General features: G+C 42.7%; 1 protein-coding gene across 1 annotated transcript in view; it reads right to left on the reverse strand.

Moving 5' to 3' along the window:
• The window catches only part of nherf1b (NHERF family PDZ scaffold protein 1b), a 30,633-nt gene extending 12,904 nt beyond the window's left edge, over window positions 1-17,729 (reverse strand). Inside the window, exons 1-2 of the mRNA XM_082531240.1 lie at window positions 17,661-17,729; window positions 16,415-17,499 (exon numbers count right to left, since the gene is read on the reverse strand). Coding sequence (XP_082387366.1) covers window positions 16,415-17,098 — 684 coding nt within the window. The 5' untranslated portion in view covers window positions 17,099-17,499; window positions 17,661-17,729. The remainder of the gene's footprint in view (window positions 1-16,414; window positions 17,500-17,660) is intronic.
• Window positions 17,730-18,039: the final 310 nt, after the last annotated feature.

An 18,039-nucleotide genomic window follows, 5' to 3' on the forward strand; every position in this document is an offset into this window, starting at 1 on the left:
ACCGTGACCAAATCTGACCCGACACTCCCTCCACATCAGAGCGGCTGTGCTGTGCTCCCCTGCCCTTGATCAACTGTACACTGGAAGACAATGAGCCAGCTCCATAAATAAAAATCAGGTATGAATGACTCGCTTTTCTGCAGGAAGTTCTTGCAGAGGCCTTATTGATTAAAATCCCTTTTAAACATCGCTGAACAGTGGACATGATAATAACCGAGGCAGTCTGACTCAACAGTTCCTGTCGTAATAAAACTCCACAACAGAACCGAATGACTTCACTGCATTATATAAACCAATCCTCCGCCACCCCGGCATAAAGCGCCTGAAAAAAGAGAAAATCGATTTTCCAGGTGGGAAACATGTTTCATGTCAAGAGACACATGTTTCCTATTAAAACCTAAAGGGAAAAAAAAAAAAAAAAAAAAAGGAACTGAATGCATGTAAATTATATACAAAATAGAGGAATTAAAAAGGAAACTATGAACACTGGTGGCTCCAAAACAAGGAACTTCCACATCCTAGAAATCACGTGATCCGACAGCAAACCTCCTGCACCGCACTCGTGTTCATCAGCACAGGACCTTTGCCCACTTCAGGGAAACAGGCGACGAGTACAACAAAGACTTAATGCATCGTCTGAAAAATGAGTTTCATTTGAGGGGGGAGTAATGCATAAAGATGCTCTGCCTCCTGCGAGCTGTTTGTGTACTGAAGCAGAAAAAGGTTCATTTCTGCAGAATTATACCATTTATATTACAGCGCCACATCTGCCTTGAAAGCACAGCTTAAACTATTAGGGGGAAATGTTCCCTTTTTATTTCCATCATAACATTAGATGAGAAGATTAAGAGAATCTTGTATGCATGTGAGCTGTAAGAGTTTACGATCATAAATAGAAACAACAATTGGAGCTCAAACTCAATATTTACCACCGGCGTTCCACGTTAAACTAATAGTCTGGCAGTTAGACCCAAACATACATATTTATCATTTGCTTTCCACTCCATTAGTAATCGTTTTGTATACACGTTAAAGGATAATGTTCACTTGAATAATGCAAGAAACTGTCCTCCACAGGATGTGTCTACACTGAGCAACCAAGATACAAGATAGTGCAACAAAAACAGGATACGTCACACCACGCACAGAGTTGCAGATACAGAACGATGTCTTGATTGTGAAGGCACTTCTGTAAACTGCGCTGTCTGTTCTCATCAGTGATGCAGACCGGCCATCTTTGTCTCTTTCGAGAGCCCCATCGTGCAGCAGAACGTGCACGCTACCGATCAAATGTGCTCCCGATAAGAGCAACAGTTTCATCACGCTGCGAACCAATTGCACAAAAAAATTTTTGCGCATTGCTTAACCTTTATCTTCTGGAGTTACACCCAAGCTAAAAGGAAAAGGGAGCCCTCCCTTGCAAGTCCTATAAATTTAACAGAGGCTTTTAAAAGTAGAGACTAAAGGGAAAATTGGAGACCGTGTCTGAATTGGTGGCTCGGCGTTTCTTATTACTGACCTTCCCTCATTCTGAAATCCTGAATAAGAACTCTATGCACTGTTCTTCTGTGCGGTGGTAGAGAGAGGCTTTATCTGTATAAAAAGGCTGGCTCTCACCACAAATGTGATTACAAGTTATCATCTACTGGATGTAAGAGCTCTGAGTCTGTGTGATCCACAGTCACTCAGTTCACCATGTGCCATTTAAAAGAAAAAAAAAAACAAACCCAAAAGTGGGTGAAAATATCGAGTGTCATTCAGACACATCGAAGCGTCAGATGGGCCTGAATCTCATCATCTGGTGCTCTGGCTGACATTAGCAGTTCCTGCTTAGGGAAGAGAGGGTGAGAGAGTCTCTGGCAGGAACAACAAGGGAGGATTTGTATCAGAGAGGAGTGGAGGGCCGAGGAATCTCCACGCGGGTCTGAAATCTGTGGAATCTGCTGAACACACACGAGCCAGGAGGACAACTGAAGATGCCAAGTGTGTGTGTGTGTGTGTGTTTATGCTGCTGCTACGCTTTACTCATATTACTTGTTATCAGTTTCACTACTGATAAAAATCTGATGATCGGTTACAAAATGAGGTGCAGATACGTTGGGCCCACAGGACTTAACATTCATGGCATGTTGTGTAAACTCCCTCACTCTCTCATACCGCTGCTCTTCCTGGTATAACCAACTGAAACTCGTGGTTAAATCAGAGTGATATGCTGAACTGTGAAGTTGTGTCTTCCCCTTCCGGCAGACTCGCTCTTGGCCTGAGCTCAGCTTAGATTAGGAACATCTGTGTAAAACTTTACTCGGATTAGGGCACTTCCCAGTCCAAGCGCATAATATGTGGTAGGAAAAATAAATTAATCCAATCAAAGAGGTGTCAGACATAAAGCCTGCTGGCCAGAATTGGCCCTGTAAAGACTCCAATCTGGCCCACTGCACGGCTTTAGAAAAATGTGAAAGCTGGGATTAATTGAGGACTTTTAACTGTATTTTCACAACTTTAACAGCTTTGCCTACTGTTACAGACCTCCTCCATGACCATTCATACTAAACCAAAGTAAATAAGTAATAGATAAAGAATTAGATGACAGAGAAATTACTGTTTTCTTTTTTACCGTCTACTAGAAAAAGCTTCCAGTAGATGGTGGCATTTCTGTGAATTAACAAACAATTTGTGTTATACCGTAATTACAGGACAGTCTAGCTTTCAGATCTTTCTCTGTAATTTTACATTTGTTTCTTATAACTGAGCCCAAAGTGCTGTAAATGATAGTAGTAAGTGATTACTTTCATTTACTACAGCAGTTTTTCTTTATGAAGTACAGTTTCAAAGGTTCTGAGATGTACTGTTGAAATTGCATTTTTTCCTTATATCAAGATATCTCAGGTTCAAGTTCTTTACACTAAAGGAATGGAGAGTTTCACTATTACAGCCCATTTAAGTAACCTCCATGACAGGAAAATAATGCCTAAGTAAAACAGTCGCTCCAAAAACAAGTCAATCCCAATATACTGAAATGTTAAAACACCCAGTTTCACAGAAAAATCCTCATTTTCAGCTCAAGTGAATAAAAAAAGCAAAACAAAAAGCAAAAGTACTCAGCCTCCTAGTTTTCACAGCTGATGTCCCTGTCGTGACTTTTAAACCTGTTTACACTGAAGTATTAATGGGAGTGTGACAGGTTCATGTCCAGGGTTTGGTTGCACCATCACACAGTGGATGGTGTTTTCTTGTTCAGCATAAAGCTGTACATGCCTGTGTGGGTTCTCTACAGTAATCTGACTACACCCACCCCCACCACACTCCAAAGACATGTATGCTAGGCTAAATGATGGTTGTTAGCCCTGTGATAGACTGGCGACCTGTCCCATGTCCAGAGTGGACCTTTATCGTCTCTATCGTCCTGTGCGGGCAGGGTGCCATCACATCAAGGTTAAGAAAAAGAAAAAGAAAAGAAAAAAAGGATTAGGAGGCATCATGGTAGCCGTCTTTCATATACAGTCTTTGATTAAATCTTTTTCACCTGTTACTTTACAGTCAAGTTTTTCTGTTGTGTAAACAACTTCTCTTTGGATAAAAAAAAAAAAAGAAGAAAAAGTTTGTCTCAAGATGAACACACACTCTCCAAGTGACACACACTTTCCCTTCAAGGAGAGAAGTGCCGAACAGGAAATGTTGACACATCTTTCCTCAGTATGCTTCCCCCTGTGCTGCCTTTACTTCTCAGAATGAAACAGAAATGCTACCAGGATGTGCCGCCGTATGCTAATAAATGAAACCGCTTTCATTAAAATGCCCAGAAGAGCCAGTCTGACCTCGTGCTATCTGTGTAGAAGCAACTGGCTGCAGATCCAAACTCTTCAGTCTGCAGTCACGTGTTCCTATGTTCATGTATGATGGCTATGTGGCAATGCAGGCAACTGTGCTTATCCACTGCATCAGTTTGTCACCTGCAGTGTGCACACAGCATAGAAATCAGGAATCATGGAAAAGCTGCACACATATAGGAAGGCTGTGGAAACCATTTCAATAAAAGCCTAATTTTTCTTGTTTGTTTGTCTTTTACTTTATACTTTTACCTGTGCTGAAAAAAGAAGGAAGAAAGGAGGGCAAATAGGAAAACCTGACAAACATGCTAAGTTTGTACAACACAGAGGTGGGACTGATAAATCCCATGATACCAGGGTTATTCACAGCAGCTGTGACGTCGTATTGTGATTTCCAGCAATAAAACACTGACATAATTTCTGATAAGCGATCGAACTGACCATAAGCTGACTTTTAAACGTGATAAAATAACACGTTACTTCACAGAATCTAGTAGTTATTAAACCACTTGTAGCCGCTGTTACTGAAGCAGCATCAACACTCGGTTAAGTAACACTGGGCAGTCCGCACAAAGCCAAACCATTTTTTGTTAGTAGGAAGGTAGTTGAGTAATATTTGTTTGCATCTAGAGAAATCTCTATTGAAAAAAAAAGAAAGAAAAAATAAAACCTGCTTCCCAGCTGCTGCCGGCTGGTTTTCACTCTCACACACCTTCTTCCGGGCGACTCGTGTGTGCGAGTGAGCAGCTTCTATCTTGCTTTGAATACCAATAACTCCGAGACAATACGAGGTCCTATTTTAATATTCCAAAACCACACTTCTGAGTCACACGGCTGCCTCACAACGCAGCAGCTTTTAGAGGTTTCTTATTGAGCTTTTTTAACAGATCCCCCAACCCAGATTTGTGTGGCCCTCTTTAAGACTTGTTTCTGTCTTTCCTCAGGAAGCTGTGATAACCATGAGATAAGGCATGATGGCAAAGTTCAACTCACAGGCCTCTGAGTGAACAACAGGCAGCATTTAAAAAAAAAAAACAACAAAAAAAAGAAAATCACATGGGGAGGAGATGATGCTGAAAATGAAGCTCTCTTATCTATAAGTTTTATTTAGATATGAAGGAAACTTAAACTGGCACACGAGACAAGGGATGAAACTGCAAACTACCGCAGCAATCTTATGGTTTCGTGCTCATATTTCTGTAGAAGCAAACGTTATATTCGATGTTAGCTGACGTTAAGTAGGCAATAGTTACGTACTCAAGCAGCTTAAAAAAAAAAAAAATGACACAAACTGCAGTTCCTTTAATGGCCACTTAAATCCGGCTTAAAACCCCAAAGTTTAAGGTAGAAATAAAAAAAGTTTATAGCCACTGTTTTGCTATCTGAAAGTAATTTTTCACCATAATAATAAAAAAAAAGTATATGAAAAGCGCACTTCACTCATATAAAATTAACTCTTTAAAGGTCACTCGCTGGAGCAGTGTGTTATTGGAGGACATTGTACAAGACCAACAAAAGTCTTATAAACTCCTTGTTATGATTCAAATCGAGCCCTATAATGGGTTTAGGTAAGGGATGACTCACAGGATGACATATACAGTATCACTTTTTGCTGTAATTCTAGTCAGTGTGACAGTAGTGGCTTTAGAGCCCTTTCAATGCTACTATCTTACAAATATTATTGATTGTTGTGACGTTAATAGAGTGCTCACGAGAAGTGTGTGTGTTTTTATGAATGAGGTTTTCATGTTATATTATGCCCCAGTCACACAGGCCGACTAGTTAGTGCCTGGTAACCTTCAATCACTAGGAAAAAAATTAGTATTCCCTGTCTGGCGTTTGCTAGAGTTTAGGTGAAACTGGTTGGAAAGGGGGTGCTGCACCACAAGATGATGATTGCTTATGGTCACCCGTAGCTTGCACGGATGTTGCCGACACTCAGCTAGCCACTGAGCGGTAGTCAAACTTGAAAAAGTGAAATGGAAACGGCACTTTTTCAAGCCAAGTTAGTATCTTCCATGGAAACTACAGGTGACCGCAGCATCCTGCTAGTGATCAAGCCAATCACGTTTACCAAGAGGCACTTTATACCTCTTCGCAACCAATTTCATGCCATGACTGCCAGCAACTTTCAGCAGCCACTCAACTAGTCAGGGAATAAATATTATTCCTTAGTAACCATTGGTTGCCAAGTAGTTGCCAATCAGTTTCTAGGACTGTCTAAGCAATGCACTCCTACAGTTCGTGGATGTTCCTTGCTAACCAAGCTTCTTAGCATTAGCCGACACCTTAGCATTCCACCCTCCAGTCCAAATATGGTCGACCTCTTGCTTCAAAACAACAAACAAATAAAAAAAAGCCTGTGAAGCTATAAATCTGCGGTTTGCCTCTGCTACGGTCAGCATATTGTAAAGATGAGTGCGATGGGAACGACATTAGTTTTACAGTGCGTAGCCATAAAAACAAAGCACTGGACAAACAGGAATGTTTACCTGATGATGACATTGGAATAAAAGTCAGGGGACCATCAGAGTCATAACGATTCAACTACTCTTCTTTTTTTGTTTCACATACCCAGGACAACCAAAAAAAAAAAAAAAAAAAAAAAGAAACCCTTCATGTTGAAATTTCCTATTACATAAACTGTTCTCCTACCCAAGCAGCTGCTGTCGACTGCTGACGACATCCAATAAAACTCAAGTCCTGCAAATCATCAACTGCAACCTGTCACACTCAGATGGGCTCTGAATGCAGATGTCATTTAAAGCGGTCACTCTTTCATCTTTTTGCCGATTGCTTCATACCCCCTGTCGTTTTACTAAGAGTGGGGGAAGCTCTCCCATGAGTTTGGCCTCTTTGATCAGCATAACTAATAAGCACTAAAATGACACGCTGCCAGGCATCGTGGTTACACAGTGACGCGACAAACTGCTGACCTCCCGGCTCCTTGTGATTGCCATGTGTAGTTTCTAACAGATTAACAGCCTCAAGGGCAGACTTAATTAATGTTTGATGCAAACCTGGTTCCTTTTTAACCACGGCACAAGTTTTGCCCTCTTGAGTGTATGGAGCGCACCACTCTCTCAGGCGGGATAGGGGTGTTGGGTTTCAAGCTGGATCATTAAACCAGCTGGGAGGCAAGCGGAGAGCTGAACAAAGCACCCTACTGTCCCCCCCACTTCCATTTGAGGATGGGACAAACTAGCTGTACAAAAGATAGCAAAGAAAGGTTTTACAGAGGGTTCCCGTTACGATGAACTCTTTGGGGGAAGTCCTGAACACAGAACGGTAATGTCAGTCAACACAGCAGGGGTACACGCACTGATAAGATACCAGAGGGGCCTAGACTTCACTTCAGCGTCTTTGAAAATGTTAAAGTGAAGGTTCTGGCTTTGCTCGAGAGGTTTTTGTTGTTCGTCCACCCTTCAGTCCTCAGTTTTAAACTCACAGTTGCATCAAAACAGCCAGATGGTTTGTTCCATCGCAAATCAACACGGTTTTATCTCCTCAGCCAGTCTTCCTGTCCTTGACCCTCCACCCCTGCGGACCTGAGTGCCGCACGAGCCCAACAAACCAAGTCTGACCTCTCACGTACAAATACGCACACATACACAGCAGTTGATGTGGTTATAAGAAAATGCACCAAGAGGAAGGGAGGAGTAAATATAGAACATGAAAAAGGTGTCAGAGGGCTTTGCTTTTAAATTTGGCTCTCACAAAGCAGAACATGCAGATGTGAGTCGAAGCCATACGATGATGAAATCACCTTATATGGTACATATTGACGACAGCCTGCTAGGGAAAATATTTTGAACTTCATTCTCTCATCTCGTGTATTCAGTGTATTGTACTTTTGCACACTACTATACAGTCTCACATACAAAAGTCTCAAACCACCACTAATCTCTTTTTATTTTGCTGTAGGGAAATGGGAAATAGGTCCAGTGATTTATTGAAACATGCGCAAACACAACGAGTTTGAAGGTCAACATTTGGCATGACCACCTCTGTTCTTCAACACAAACTCTCTCGTGCAGTTTTGTCATTTTTTAAGCAGTCGTCAGAAATATTTCTCCAAGCTTTTTGAAGAACATTCAAGAAACAGGACATTTTTCCTTTTTCTTAAAGACATGACTTTTAGATGATGTTCTAGGTCTGCCAATTCTTTTTGTTTTGTTGTGTCCTTCTCCAGTGTCCACTTTCCTCAGATTTTTCAAGCACACAATGCACACCCTGCTGAGATATGCCAGGTTTGCAGCTAGGAGCTCTCTTGGAATCACCTCATTGGTGCTAAAATGCTATTTTAAGCCCGTGAAAGTGTGTTATCTTTGATATACATATCAATCGTAGATTGAGCTAAAGAAATGGGAACAAATGATGTGTTTGTGTTACACTTGAATAATGCACAGGTTGTTGTTAAGTGGCTTAATAAATAAATGAATAAATACAACAACAAAAAAAAAATATATATACACACACACACACACACACACACACACACACACACAAGTCTGAAAATGGTCAGGTACAAGGACTGGACTGAAAATGAGTGAAAAAGCATCCAATGTATGAAAAACAAAACAAAACAACAAAACCTTTGAAAGACCTTCAGAAAGCCTGCAGAGCTACTGCTCAAGGCCACATAAAAAAGTAAAGAAGAAATTCTGGCTCATTGTTATCACTCAAAACATGCCAAGGGGCTGCGTCACATTATTAAAGCCACACTTAGTTAAGAAAAGCAATCTTCTAAATGCATTTCTCTCCCCTCTTGTCTCTCCCTGACAAGTAAATGTAAGCAAACTTTAAAATTAGCCCAGGAAGGGCTGTCTCTCGTCAGAGCTGCACAGGAAAGGTCTATTGTATTTTTGTCATGTGTGCTAGCCACAGAAACACTATCACCATCATCATCACAAGTAACCAAAATTGACTTTGAGCCTAAAATGTGAAAAACGGTTCAGAAAATTGGAGCCAACTTCTTAAGATGACCTCACCAACAAGATATATTTAGGATTTTATTAATGAAAAAGACAGCGTGAGATTGTTTAAATGGATATTTGTGCTGCTTAAGTGTATTAACGCTCTCTGAGGGTGGCGAGGGTGGAGAGGACCTTGTGCTTTGGGAAGGGGGGTTATTTCAGGGTGCACAACGAGTCATTTCCCCCCCGCCCCCGGCAGGGCGCGGCGCCTCGGCTCATTGTCCGGCCGGGGTGGTGAACCTTCGGCAGAATGGAGAGCGAAATGGAATGTGACATTGTAGAGTCTCCATCCAGTATCCCACGGGACCCAATCGCCAGGCAGCGACCAAACCACCCACACACCCGCGCAGTAAGGGTTCAGGTTCCACCCCTGACCTGGGCCACAGTGGCCTTGGCTGTCGGGGACAGTGGCGTCGTTGTTTGGCTGGTGTCACAAAGGTTTCAGTGAAACAGAGCGCCGTTAATTGCGTGATACACTGACGCCACTGATTATTTATTACCTCCACGATCAATACAACAGTGTGCTGCTGATCCAACTTGACTGCAGACGCTTACACCGGAGTGCTGCCTGACAGTTTTTTCCTTTTACCAGTTCATGATTATCTGACATTTAAACAATGGGGTATATGAACATGTGCTGGCATTAAGAAAGCTAATGCTCATTTACCCTGATGGCCTGTGCGTTAAAAAAACGAAACCGTGGCAATTTCCCAGGTTGAGGAGTACCGACGGGGCCTTTGTTGCACGCCCTCCAATCGCTGCTCTCTACCATCATTTCCTTTCCTTGGGCTGCTGTTTGCTTTCCTCGCCTCACTCTTAAACAGATATTGCAACAAACTGCAATGTGACTGCCTTGCAAAACATTCCTGATACTCTCGTCATCTTGGGCAGCATTATGTGATAAAATACTTTCGAGTTTAATACGATTCCCACCCTTAAATTACACAAAAACAGCGTCTCAAATGAAAGCTTCCTGATAATAGATGAGTGGGTAAAGTGTGCTCAGTGGTAGCGCCCAGCAGCGGTTACTAAAACACTAAATGGATCCATATTGCCATTTTTGGTTATTTGCTTTAACAGTTTTACTTAACATTATAGAGGCAATTAACCAAGATATTAATACTAGAGTGCATAAATCTGCAGTTCCTTGAATGACCACTGGAGCTCAGCTGCGAAATAAGAGTCGGAAAACATAGAAAGTATGTTTGGTTTTTTTTGCTGTCTGTCTTAAATAAAAAGCTTAAAACGATCAGTTACTCAACTCCCTTAGTTATGCGCTGCAATAGGCTTAAACTGCTGGCGGCTTTCTTTTTAACTCCCTATGTGTTTATATAGGACTCTGCATTTAATCATTACAGTGGAACCCTGACTTACGAAATTAATTCGTTCCCGAGCAGCAATCGCGCCTTTTGAGTGAATGATAGGCTATGGGCTAGTTGCTAACTGCAACAACAATACCTCGTTCAAGTGGAACAGCGAAGCGCAAGTACGAAAGCCAAGGGGGTTGTCACATGATTCGGAAGGCATTGTGGGTATTGTGGGCTCAGCCAATCAGAACCAGCGGATTTCGTTACGCGGGCATTTTGCCGTAACAGGGGCAGAAATATTGCCGTTAAGTGCCTTCGTAATTTGAATTTTTCGTTAAATGGGGTATTCGTAAGTCGGGGTTCCACTGTAGTTATTTCTATTAATTATTTATTATTACTGGCTCTCTTCCACAGTGTGTCTTTTTTCCTTTCTTCCTCCCATCACCTCAGATGGCCCCGCCCCTCCCTTAGCCTGGTTCTGCTGGAGGGTTCTTCCTGTTAAAAGGGAGTTTTTCCTTCCCACTGTCGCCAAAGTGCTTGGTCACAGGTGTTTATTGTTGGTGTTTTATCTGTATTATTCCAAGGTCTTTACCTTACAATATAAAGCAATATGAGGCGACTGTTGTTATGATTTGGAGCCATACAAATACAACTGAAGTGAACTGGATTGACTAGATTTGACTCAATGGCTCCTTGGCAACTGCCTGATACAATTCTGTGGAGTGTGGGTCATTTATCTTTATGTAGCTGCTACAGACGACCATAACAGGTCATGAATGTTTCTGCTGCTGTGTCCACATTATTAATGATTTGTTGATATTGCACTTCTAGTTTCGCATAAACAAACACGCAGCGGGAAAGTCGTTAGGCTCACAAATACAGAGATCTCCGAGATGAAACATGATGAAGCGCATGACATCCTCCGCCCCACATATCTAGCAAACAAAAGGGCAGAGAAGGGTGACTCCCGAACTTTCTCACACATGGGCGTGAAAAACCAGCTTGCGCACACACATGAAAGCACCCACACAGAACAAATAGAAACGCAAAGACATGCCCGGGCGCATGAGCAAACGTCAGTCGGTCAGAATGAATCACGGAGAATATCTGATCCTGTCAGACAAACACAATGACGCGCAATTCATTGGCCAAACACAGCCTTGAACAATACCTGGCTTTGTCACAATGATAATCAGACTGACTAACATACAACTTATCAGCTGGACGCACTGTTTACTTAGAACCACAACTCAGTGTCCACCCCTGGGAGATCCCTATTCATCTGGGCTGCATTAGCACTCGTAATGTTGCATGCATTTGCCCTTTTCACTGCCGAGCAATGGTGAGATTGCTTCCCCAGCATTTAGACCACAGTTTACTCTGCACTAAGCTGCTAAGAGTCTTCTTGCTGCCCACGAGGAGGGGGGGGTTTGGGTGGACAGAGGATCACGATGACGAGGTGGTAGAATCTCTCACCAACAACAATGACAGGAAACCAGCACAAACTTCCCAGGAACTGAGCACAGGCCAAGACTCCACTAGACGCCCGCAAGCAGCCAGAATCACAGCCCTAACTACGCTGGCTCAAAGAGCCAGTGTAGGTGTGGCCGTTTCAGCCTCAACTGCATGACAAACGATCACAGCAAGCTGACTACTGATCTATTAAGAGGAAGTTAAATTTACCCAGCATCTGCCTCTGAAGGCGTTACATCACATGTCAGCGAATGAAAGACAAATCACGTCTTTTAAATGAGTATATACAAATCAAAAAACCCTTAGTGGAAGTTCTGCTGCTGAGGGCGGAAGCGAGAGTTTCGTGTCTTTGCTGAAAAAAATCTATTAAAAAAAAGAGCTATGCAAATCCAGCACTGCAGGCCACACAGATTAAGTCCTCCCACACAACATGTTATCCTGAGAACTGTGCTTTCTATGTACGGACTGCATTAAAAAAAACAACACGTATGTTCACGAAAGGTCTTTAATGAGCAGGTTTTATATGAAAGTTCAGATTAGAGGAGAGAGAAGTGACAAACAGCCAGCACATTAATAGACGAGTCCCTCAATTTAGGCTCCTGCAGTCTGCGTGGTTTCTGTCGGCTGTACTTGCACACACACACACACTTTCCTCTGTATACAATCTCAACTAGGTTCAGTCAATTACATCCGACACTAGCGGTCCTGCCTCTCCCTCTAATTAGTGTTTAAAGTCGGGCTTAAGCAAGCAGCAAGCAGTCAAGTCCTCAAAATATCCCACTCCCACACTCTCTCTCCCTGCAGTCCACGTTAGATAAACATCATCTTAAAACACATTCTTAAAAAAGAAAATCTCATTTTCCCACAGCTCATGATTGTATTCCAGTGAGTAGGAAAAATGACTAAGAACATCAAATTGTCAAAAATACAGCAGGTGCTAATAAATCTTTGTGTTGACTGAGCAAATAACTGGCTGATAGTTTCAGCTCCAGTTTTGATGGCATGTTATACAAACACCTCAATCGCTCAAACTCCGCCAGAAAAAATACACTCATCCCCACAAGTCTTGCAGCAAAAGCTCAGAGAAGAGCGTATCGGGCACACTTCACTGACTTCCACAATAGCAGGGTAAAAGTTTTACTGCCCGGTAAACAAAACGACGACCTTTGGAACGGCTGATGTGTTTTGCTCTCCCCCCCCCCGTGTGTTTTGTTCGCCGCTGACGACAGCGGCAGAGCTGATCACTTCGACCTTCATCTCTGCTCATCCAGTTTTTCACACCTCGCTTTCTCACTCTCGCCTACCTCCATCCTCGCACATATATATACACACGCACCAACTTCACACAAACTGCACACAAGCACCATCAGTGTAACCATGGAAACCAGGGCTCCTCAGCTTCCGGGGAGGGCGTTGTTCTTCGAACCCTCTTTTGTGTCGCTTCAAAGATGAAGCCAGACAGGCGGAGTGTCCGTGTGGCCGCTAAACCAACACTGTGTTTTTCAAGGCTGTGTGTGTGTGTGTGTGTGTGTGTGTGTGTGTGTGTTATTGGCTTGGCAACGGGATTCGAGACAGGAATGCCGGACAGGATGTAGGAAGAAAATTCCAGAAACAGTAAAGTCAATGCCAAAAACACCCTGAGGGTGCCTGTGAATGCAACGTAGAAGCAAGCAGACTTTAAACAGCATCCCTCAAGTCCAATTTACACTCGCATACTCTCTACTGTGTCCCCAAGTTACTTCCTCAACCTGTGGTTTGTGCCTTTACACAAAAACAGAAATTCCCAGCTAGGCTCCCTACTCACTCCAGATCCTCCGTATGTTAAACTCTGGGAGACAGCTGGAATAAAAGATCCGAGTGGTGAGAATGAATTTGTTAGGAGTGCTGTCGTTTGTTTCCCGCTGGTTTGCGTGCCAGCGTGCACCGCACTGCCACAGCTCCATTAGGCCATCTGTGGAGACTATCGAGAGTAAACACAGGAACAATCGCTGTATATTCCTAGGACAAACAACATAACTGAGCAGTGCTCGAGTGCTGTGCACAAGCGTAGGCTGTTGCTATTTTCATGTGAGGGAAAAAAAAAAAAGAAGCTTAAATAAATACCAGAAACATGTTTCCAGAAAAGTCCTGCATGCTCTGGGTATGTGAATGCTGTCATTATACTGCGGGTACAAGAGAAAAAGTTTATATACATACACATGCATTATGATAAATGCAACACTGTGTCAAATGAGCATGAGCGTCAGATTTTTGAGAACAGATGACTAATTTCACTGATTTCATCTAGACAACCGATCGCTTTATGCTCCACTTGGTTTTGTTGCTGCATCTCTTCGGGTTTACTAAGCAGTGTAACTGGACGGCTCTTCTCGTGAAGGCATTTTTACTCATTTACAGAAAAACATGAGCCATCTATAATCAAAATAACATGGTTACCAGATCAGGTTACATATTTTTCCTCTGGTTTTGAGTGCTGTTAATCAGTAAAACAGGTTTTTTTTTTTTTTAATCACGTAAAAGAAGAAATCTGGCCTTGACGCAAAAGTTATCTTTTATAGCAAAACCTTTCCCGAAGACTAACAGTGCTCCATTCTCATAGCGCTTGAATTAAGTGTGGCATTTGATATAGCAGGCCATAAAGTTTGGTTTGTGAGGCTGCAGCATTGGGATGCAGTGATTTAGCTCATATCTGACCAACTGAATTGGTTTTTTGTTTACACTGGTGACTCTGGAGTCCTTACGGGTCTATTATGGGGCCCATCCTTCTTTCATCCCTTCATTACGTTGATGACAAACCGCTCTATCAACCAATCAAGTCCACAGACTCAACAAACCTCTCTGAACTGAACAACTGTCTAATAAACACCAAGAAATGGACATGAATGCAAATATTATTGACTTTCAACTCAGATAACAGAAATTCTTACTGTTGGTCCAGACAAGTTGTATCCAAGCATCACCATACTACATCAGGTTTAATGGCTCCACTTTAATTTTTGCATTTTAAGTTTATTCCAATTTATTCTTTACTCGAGATTCTTTGTTGAATTTTTCGTTTGTTTATTATGTGTTTTTTAGAAACTGTTTATCACTGGTTCTGATAAGTATTATACAAATAAAGTTTATCATCATCATAATTTACCAACAAAAGACAGGTGGAGCTAGCTAAACTTGCAGTCCACATGCAGTTGGCATCTTCTCACACTGTCACAGCTTCGTCCCTCTGCAGGGCAATATGGTTGGCAAGTGAAGTTTGTTAGCAAGAAACTAGTTCCTACATGAAACTGCTGACAACAGAGTCTGGATTTTTTGCTTTTTTGTTTTGTTTTTGAGTAACCAGGTCATGATTCCTGAAAACAAGCATTTCTGGTTAGTTTCTGAATTTGTTTTTGGTTCCATAAGGTGGAAAAAGAGGCAGACATCGGTACAGCTGTGGCCAACTCACAGCAAAACAACCTAATTTCAGTTTGCAGCGTCATCGCCTGTTTGTTTTATCTTTTAACACCTGTGAAGGAAAAAGAAAGAAGCCGTCTCGCAATTAAGTGTTAATGGAAACATCTTCCAATTAATCAGCACTTAACACTTCACCCGCAGAAGATGATGATTATTATATTAAGGAAAAAATGAAAGCTTAGCCGGTCCCTCTCTGTCTCTTTGCGATGGCTGCTGGCTATTATGACCCTTCTTTCCACCTACAGTTAAGTACGGAGGATGAGCACCGCACACAGATGCAAACAGCCTCAGGGATAAACGTCCGAGACGCTGCAGCGAGGGACACAGATGTTCCAGACTGCAGGGACCCTCGTCCTCTTGAGTGCTTACACTCGGGAAACAACAAGTGGCTGACGCAGATTGAGAACATGTCCCTAATTTTTAAAGAGAAAAAGATCAAAGGGTGAAAAAAAGGCACTTAGTGGGCTTCATTTTGTTTCATTTTTTTTTTTAAAAGGGGAGTGGGAACTAAACTATTTCCTGGTGATTGTTGTGGATGGCTCACAAATGTAAGTCATTTGTTTTTTGTGGTTTTCTACATTGAGGGTACATTTTTTCCTTTTTTTAAACTGCTCAGCTTCAATGTGTCACTGTCCTCACATTTTCAAGTAAATTCTCTTTAACGCCAGAAAACAAAAAGATGATCAGATTGGTACGAATATCGATCGTTGGTATTGGTATCGTAGCAAAGCTGAAAGGTTTGTTTTTTTGTGTTAGATAACACAACAAAATGAATTGTAGAAAGTAAACATCACAGTGATTTAGTGGTCATGAAATGTCTTCAGACTGATGATGATTCATCTCATGACACACTGCTCTACCCTACATAAGCTGCCTTTATAGCTTAAAAATATTGGCATTGGCAATATAAGTCCTGTATCTCTCAGCACTGTGAAAAACATTAGGAAATCAGTTATTTGGGAGAAGAAAGGCACAGTTTGAGGCCCTGTTTTCGTGATCTCAAGCCTTTCACCCACAGCAAATGCCCTGCCAGCAAAGCCTGCCCACAACCTGGCAACACGTGGATGCAGCTGACACAGAGCACCTATTATCTGCATGAAACAGTACCTGGGTAAAAGCAGGGAGCTTTGATGCAGTTATCAGCACTTATATCTAAGTGCCATCATTGGCATAGGCATAGATTGTGGGTGGGGATGCTTGGAATAAAACCACAGAAAGAGGGGCTTTTATTTTGAAATGTTATGGGGGAAAGTTTTGATCTGTGGGAAACCTGGTGCCTGATTTTATAGTGAAACATTTGCACAACGCAGAAATGGCAAAACTTGGTGCACGAAAATTCTCGTGAAATGCGGGAATTTACCAGTTTCATGTGTCTCACCTTCTCAGAGCTGATGCTCAGCTTCTTCTCCACGTGTCCGTGGATTTGCCCGTTAGTCTCTGGGATCGGCGTGGACTCTCTGGGCGTCTCTTCAGGTGTCTCCTCTGGTGTCGTCTCCTCAGGTGTCGTCTCCTCTGGTGTCTCCTCCTGCTTCACCTCCTCCACCACCTCTTCTTCTCGCGGCTCATCTCCGTTTTCTGTCCCGTTCACTTCTCCATCCTCCTGCTTCTCCTCCACCACTACCTCGTCCTCCTCAGTCTTCTCCTCCTCCTCCTCCTTTTCCACCACTACCACCTCCTCCACTTCTTCCTCCTCGAAGGGTAGGGGGACCCCGTCGGTGACAAAAGCTTTCAGGCACTTCAAGTTGTGCTTCTTCAGCAGCTGCTCCGTGTCCGGGTCCACCACTATGAGCTCCAGCCAGCCCACGGTGGCTCGTATCCGGGACACGACCTGCTGGTGGCTCTCGTTCTCCACGTCCTCCCCGTTCACGTACACCAGCCGGTCGCCGGCACGGAGCCCGGAGGTCTCTGCCGGGCTGTCGGGCTCCACTAACCGGATGAACTGGCCCGTCTTACCTTTCTCCCCGTGGAGGTGAAAACCGTAGCCGTTGTCCCCCTTCTCCAGCGTGCACAGCCGGGGGCGCAGATACTGGCTTTTGCTCGGCATGTTCGGCTTCACTCGCATTCACGCTGCTGCTGCTGCTCAACCTGTTGCTGGTTCACTGTGGAAATAACTAGAAAGCCTCCTCAGGATGCTGCCGAGGAAGATTATGTGTGAATGAGAGGAACCCTCTTAAAAAATTAAAAAACACCCACCCCCCGCCCTGCTGTGGAGACCAGTCCGTGAGAAACGCTGCTGCTTTGCTTCTTCCTAATGTGCTCTTTGCAGCGGAGGTGGTCTAAATCCTGAGCGAAGCCCCTGCTCCTGTGCGCACTGAAGGTCCTGACCCGGGGACTGGGCTGAGGCCGATTAAACTCAATCAGCAGACGCTCCCTTTCAGTGTTGCTGCACAAAACAAGTGGAAAAGCCACTCAGGAAGAGGGAGGTGCGTTCACTGAACGGCCCAGCTGGCAGCTTCATGCAAACTAGGGGCCAGTGGAGGAGCAAATACAAATCGAAGCGCGATGATTTCCGAAAAACAAGAAGAAGAAGAATTTGAGGAAAACAATACATATAAAAAACACACACAGAGTAATCCTGGGGATTTTAAAATCTGAATCAATTAATTCTTAGTTTTAGCTTTTACCTTTCTGAAGTCACAGGTAAAACATTTGTTTGTCATTAGCATATTCACTCCACACGCTGCTGTAGAAACAGTCATTCCACTAAGGTAGGGGTGGAGCCCATAAATTATGAACTTTTAACTGGATTTTCTTCAGTTTTACAGCTTTTGCTAAATTCATACTACATCAAAGTAATTAAGTAATAGAGGAACAATTAAATCACTGAAAAGTTCCTGTAGAAATTTGTTTGGTCATTGAGCAACTAAATTAATTTTTTCAACTTATTTTCTTTATTTTTTCCAAAGAATCATGCTGACACATTTAATTATTTTTAAATTTGCTTTTAAGTATTTCTATTTTTAATTATTTCTTTATTGTGTTGACAAATCAATACATACTGTT

The sequence above is a fragment of the Aulonocara stuartgranti genome (assembly GCF_965226115.1).
Source record: "Aulonocara stuartgranti genome assembly, chromosome: 4".
Classification (NCBI taxonomy): domain Eukaryota; kingdom Metazoa; phylum Chordata; class Actinopteri; order Cichliformes; family Cichlidae; genus Aulonocara; species Aulonocara stuartgranti.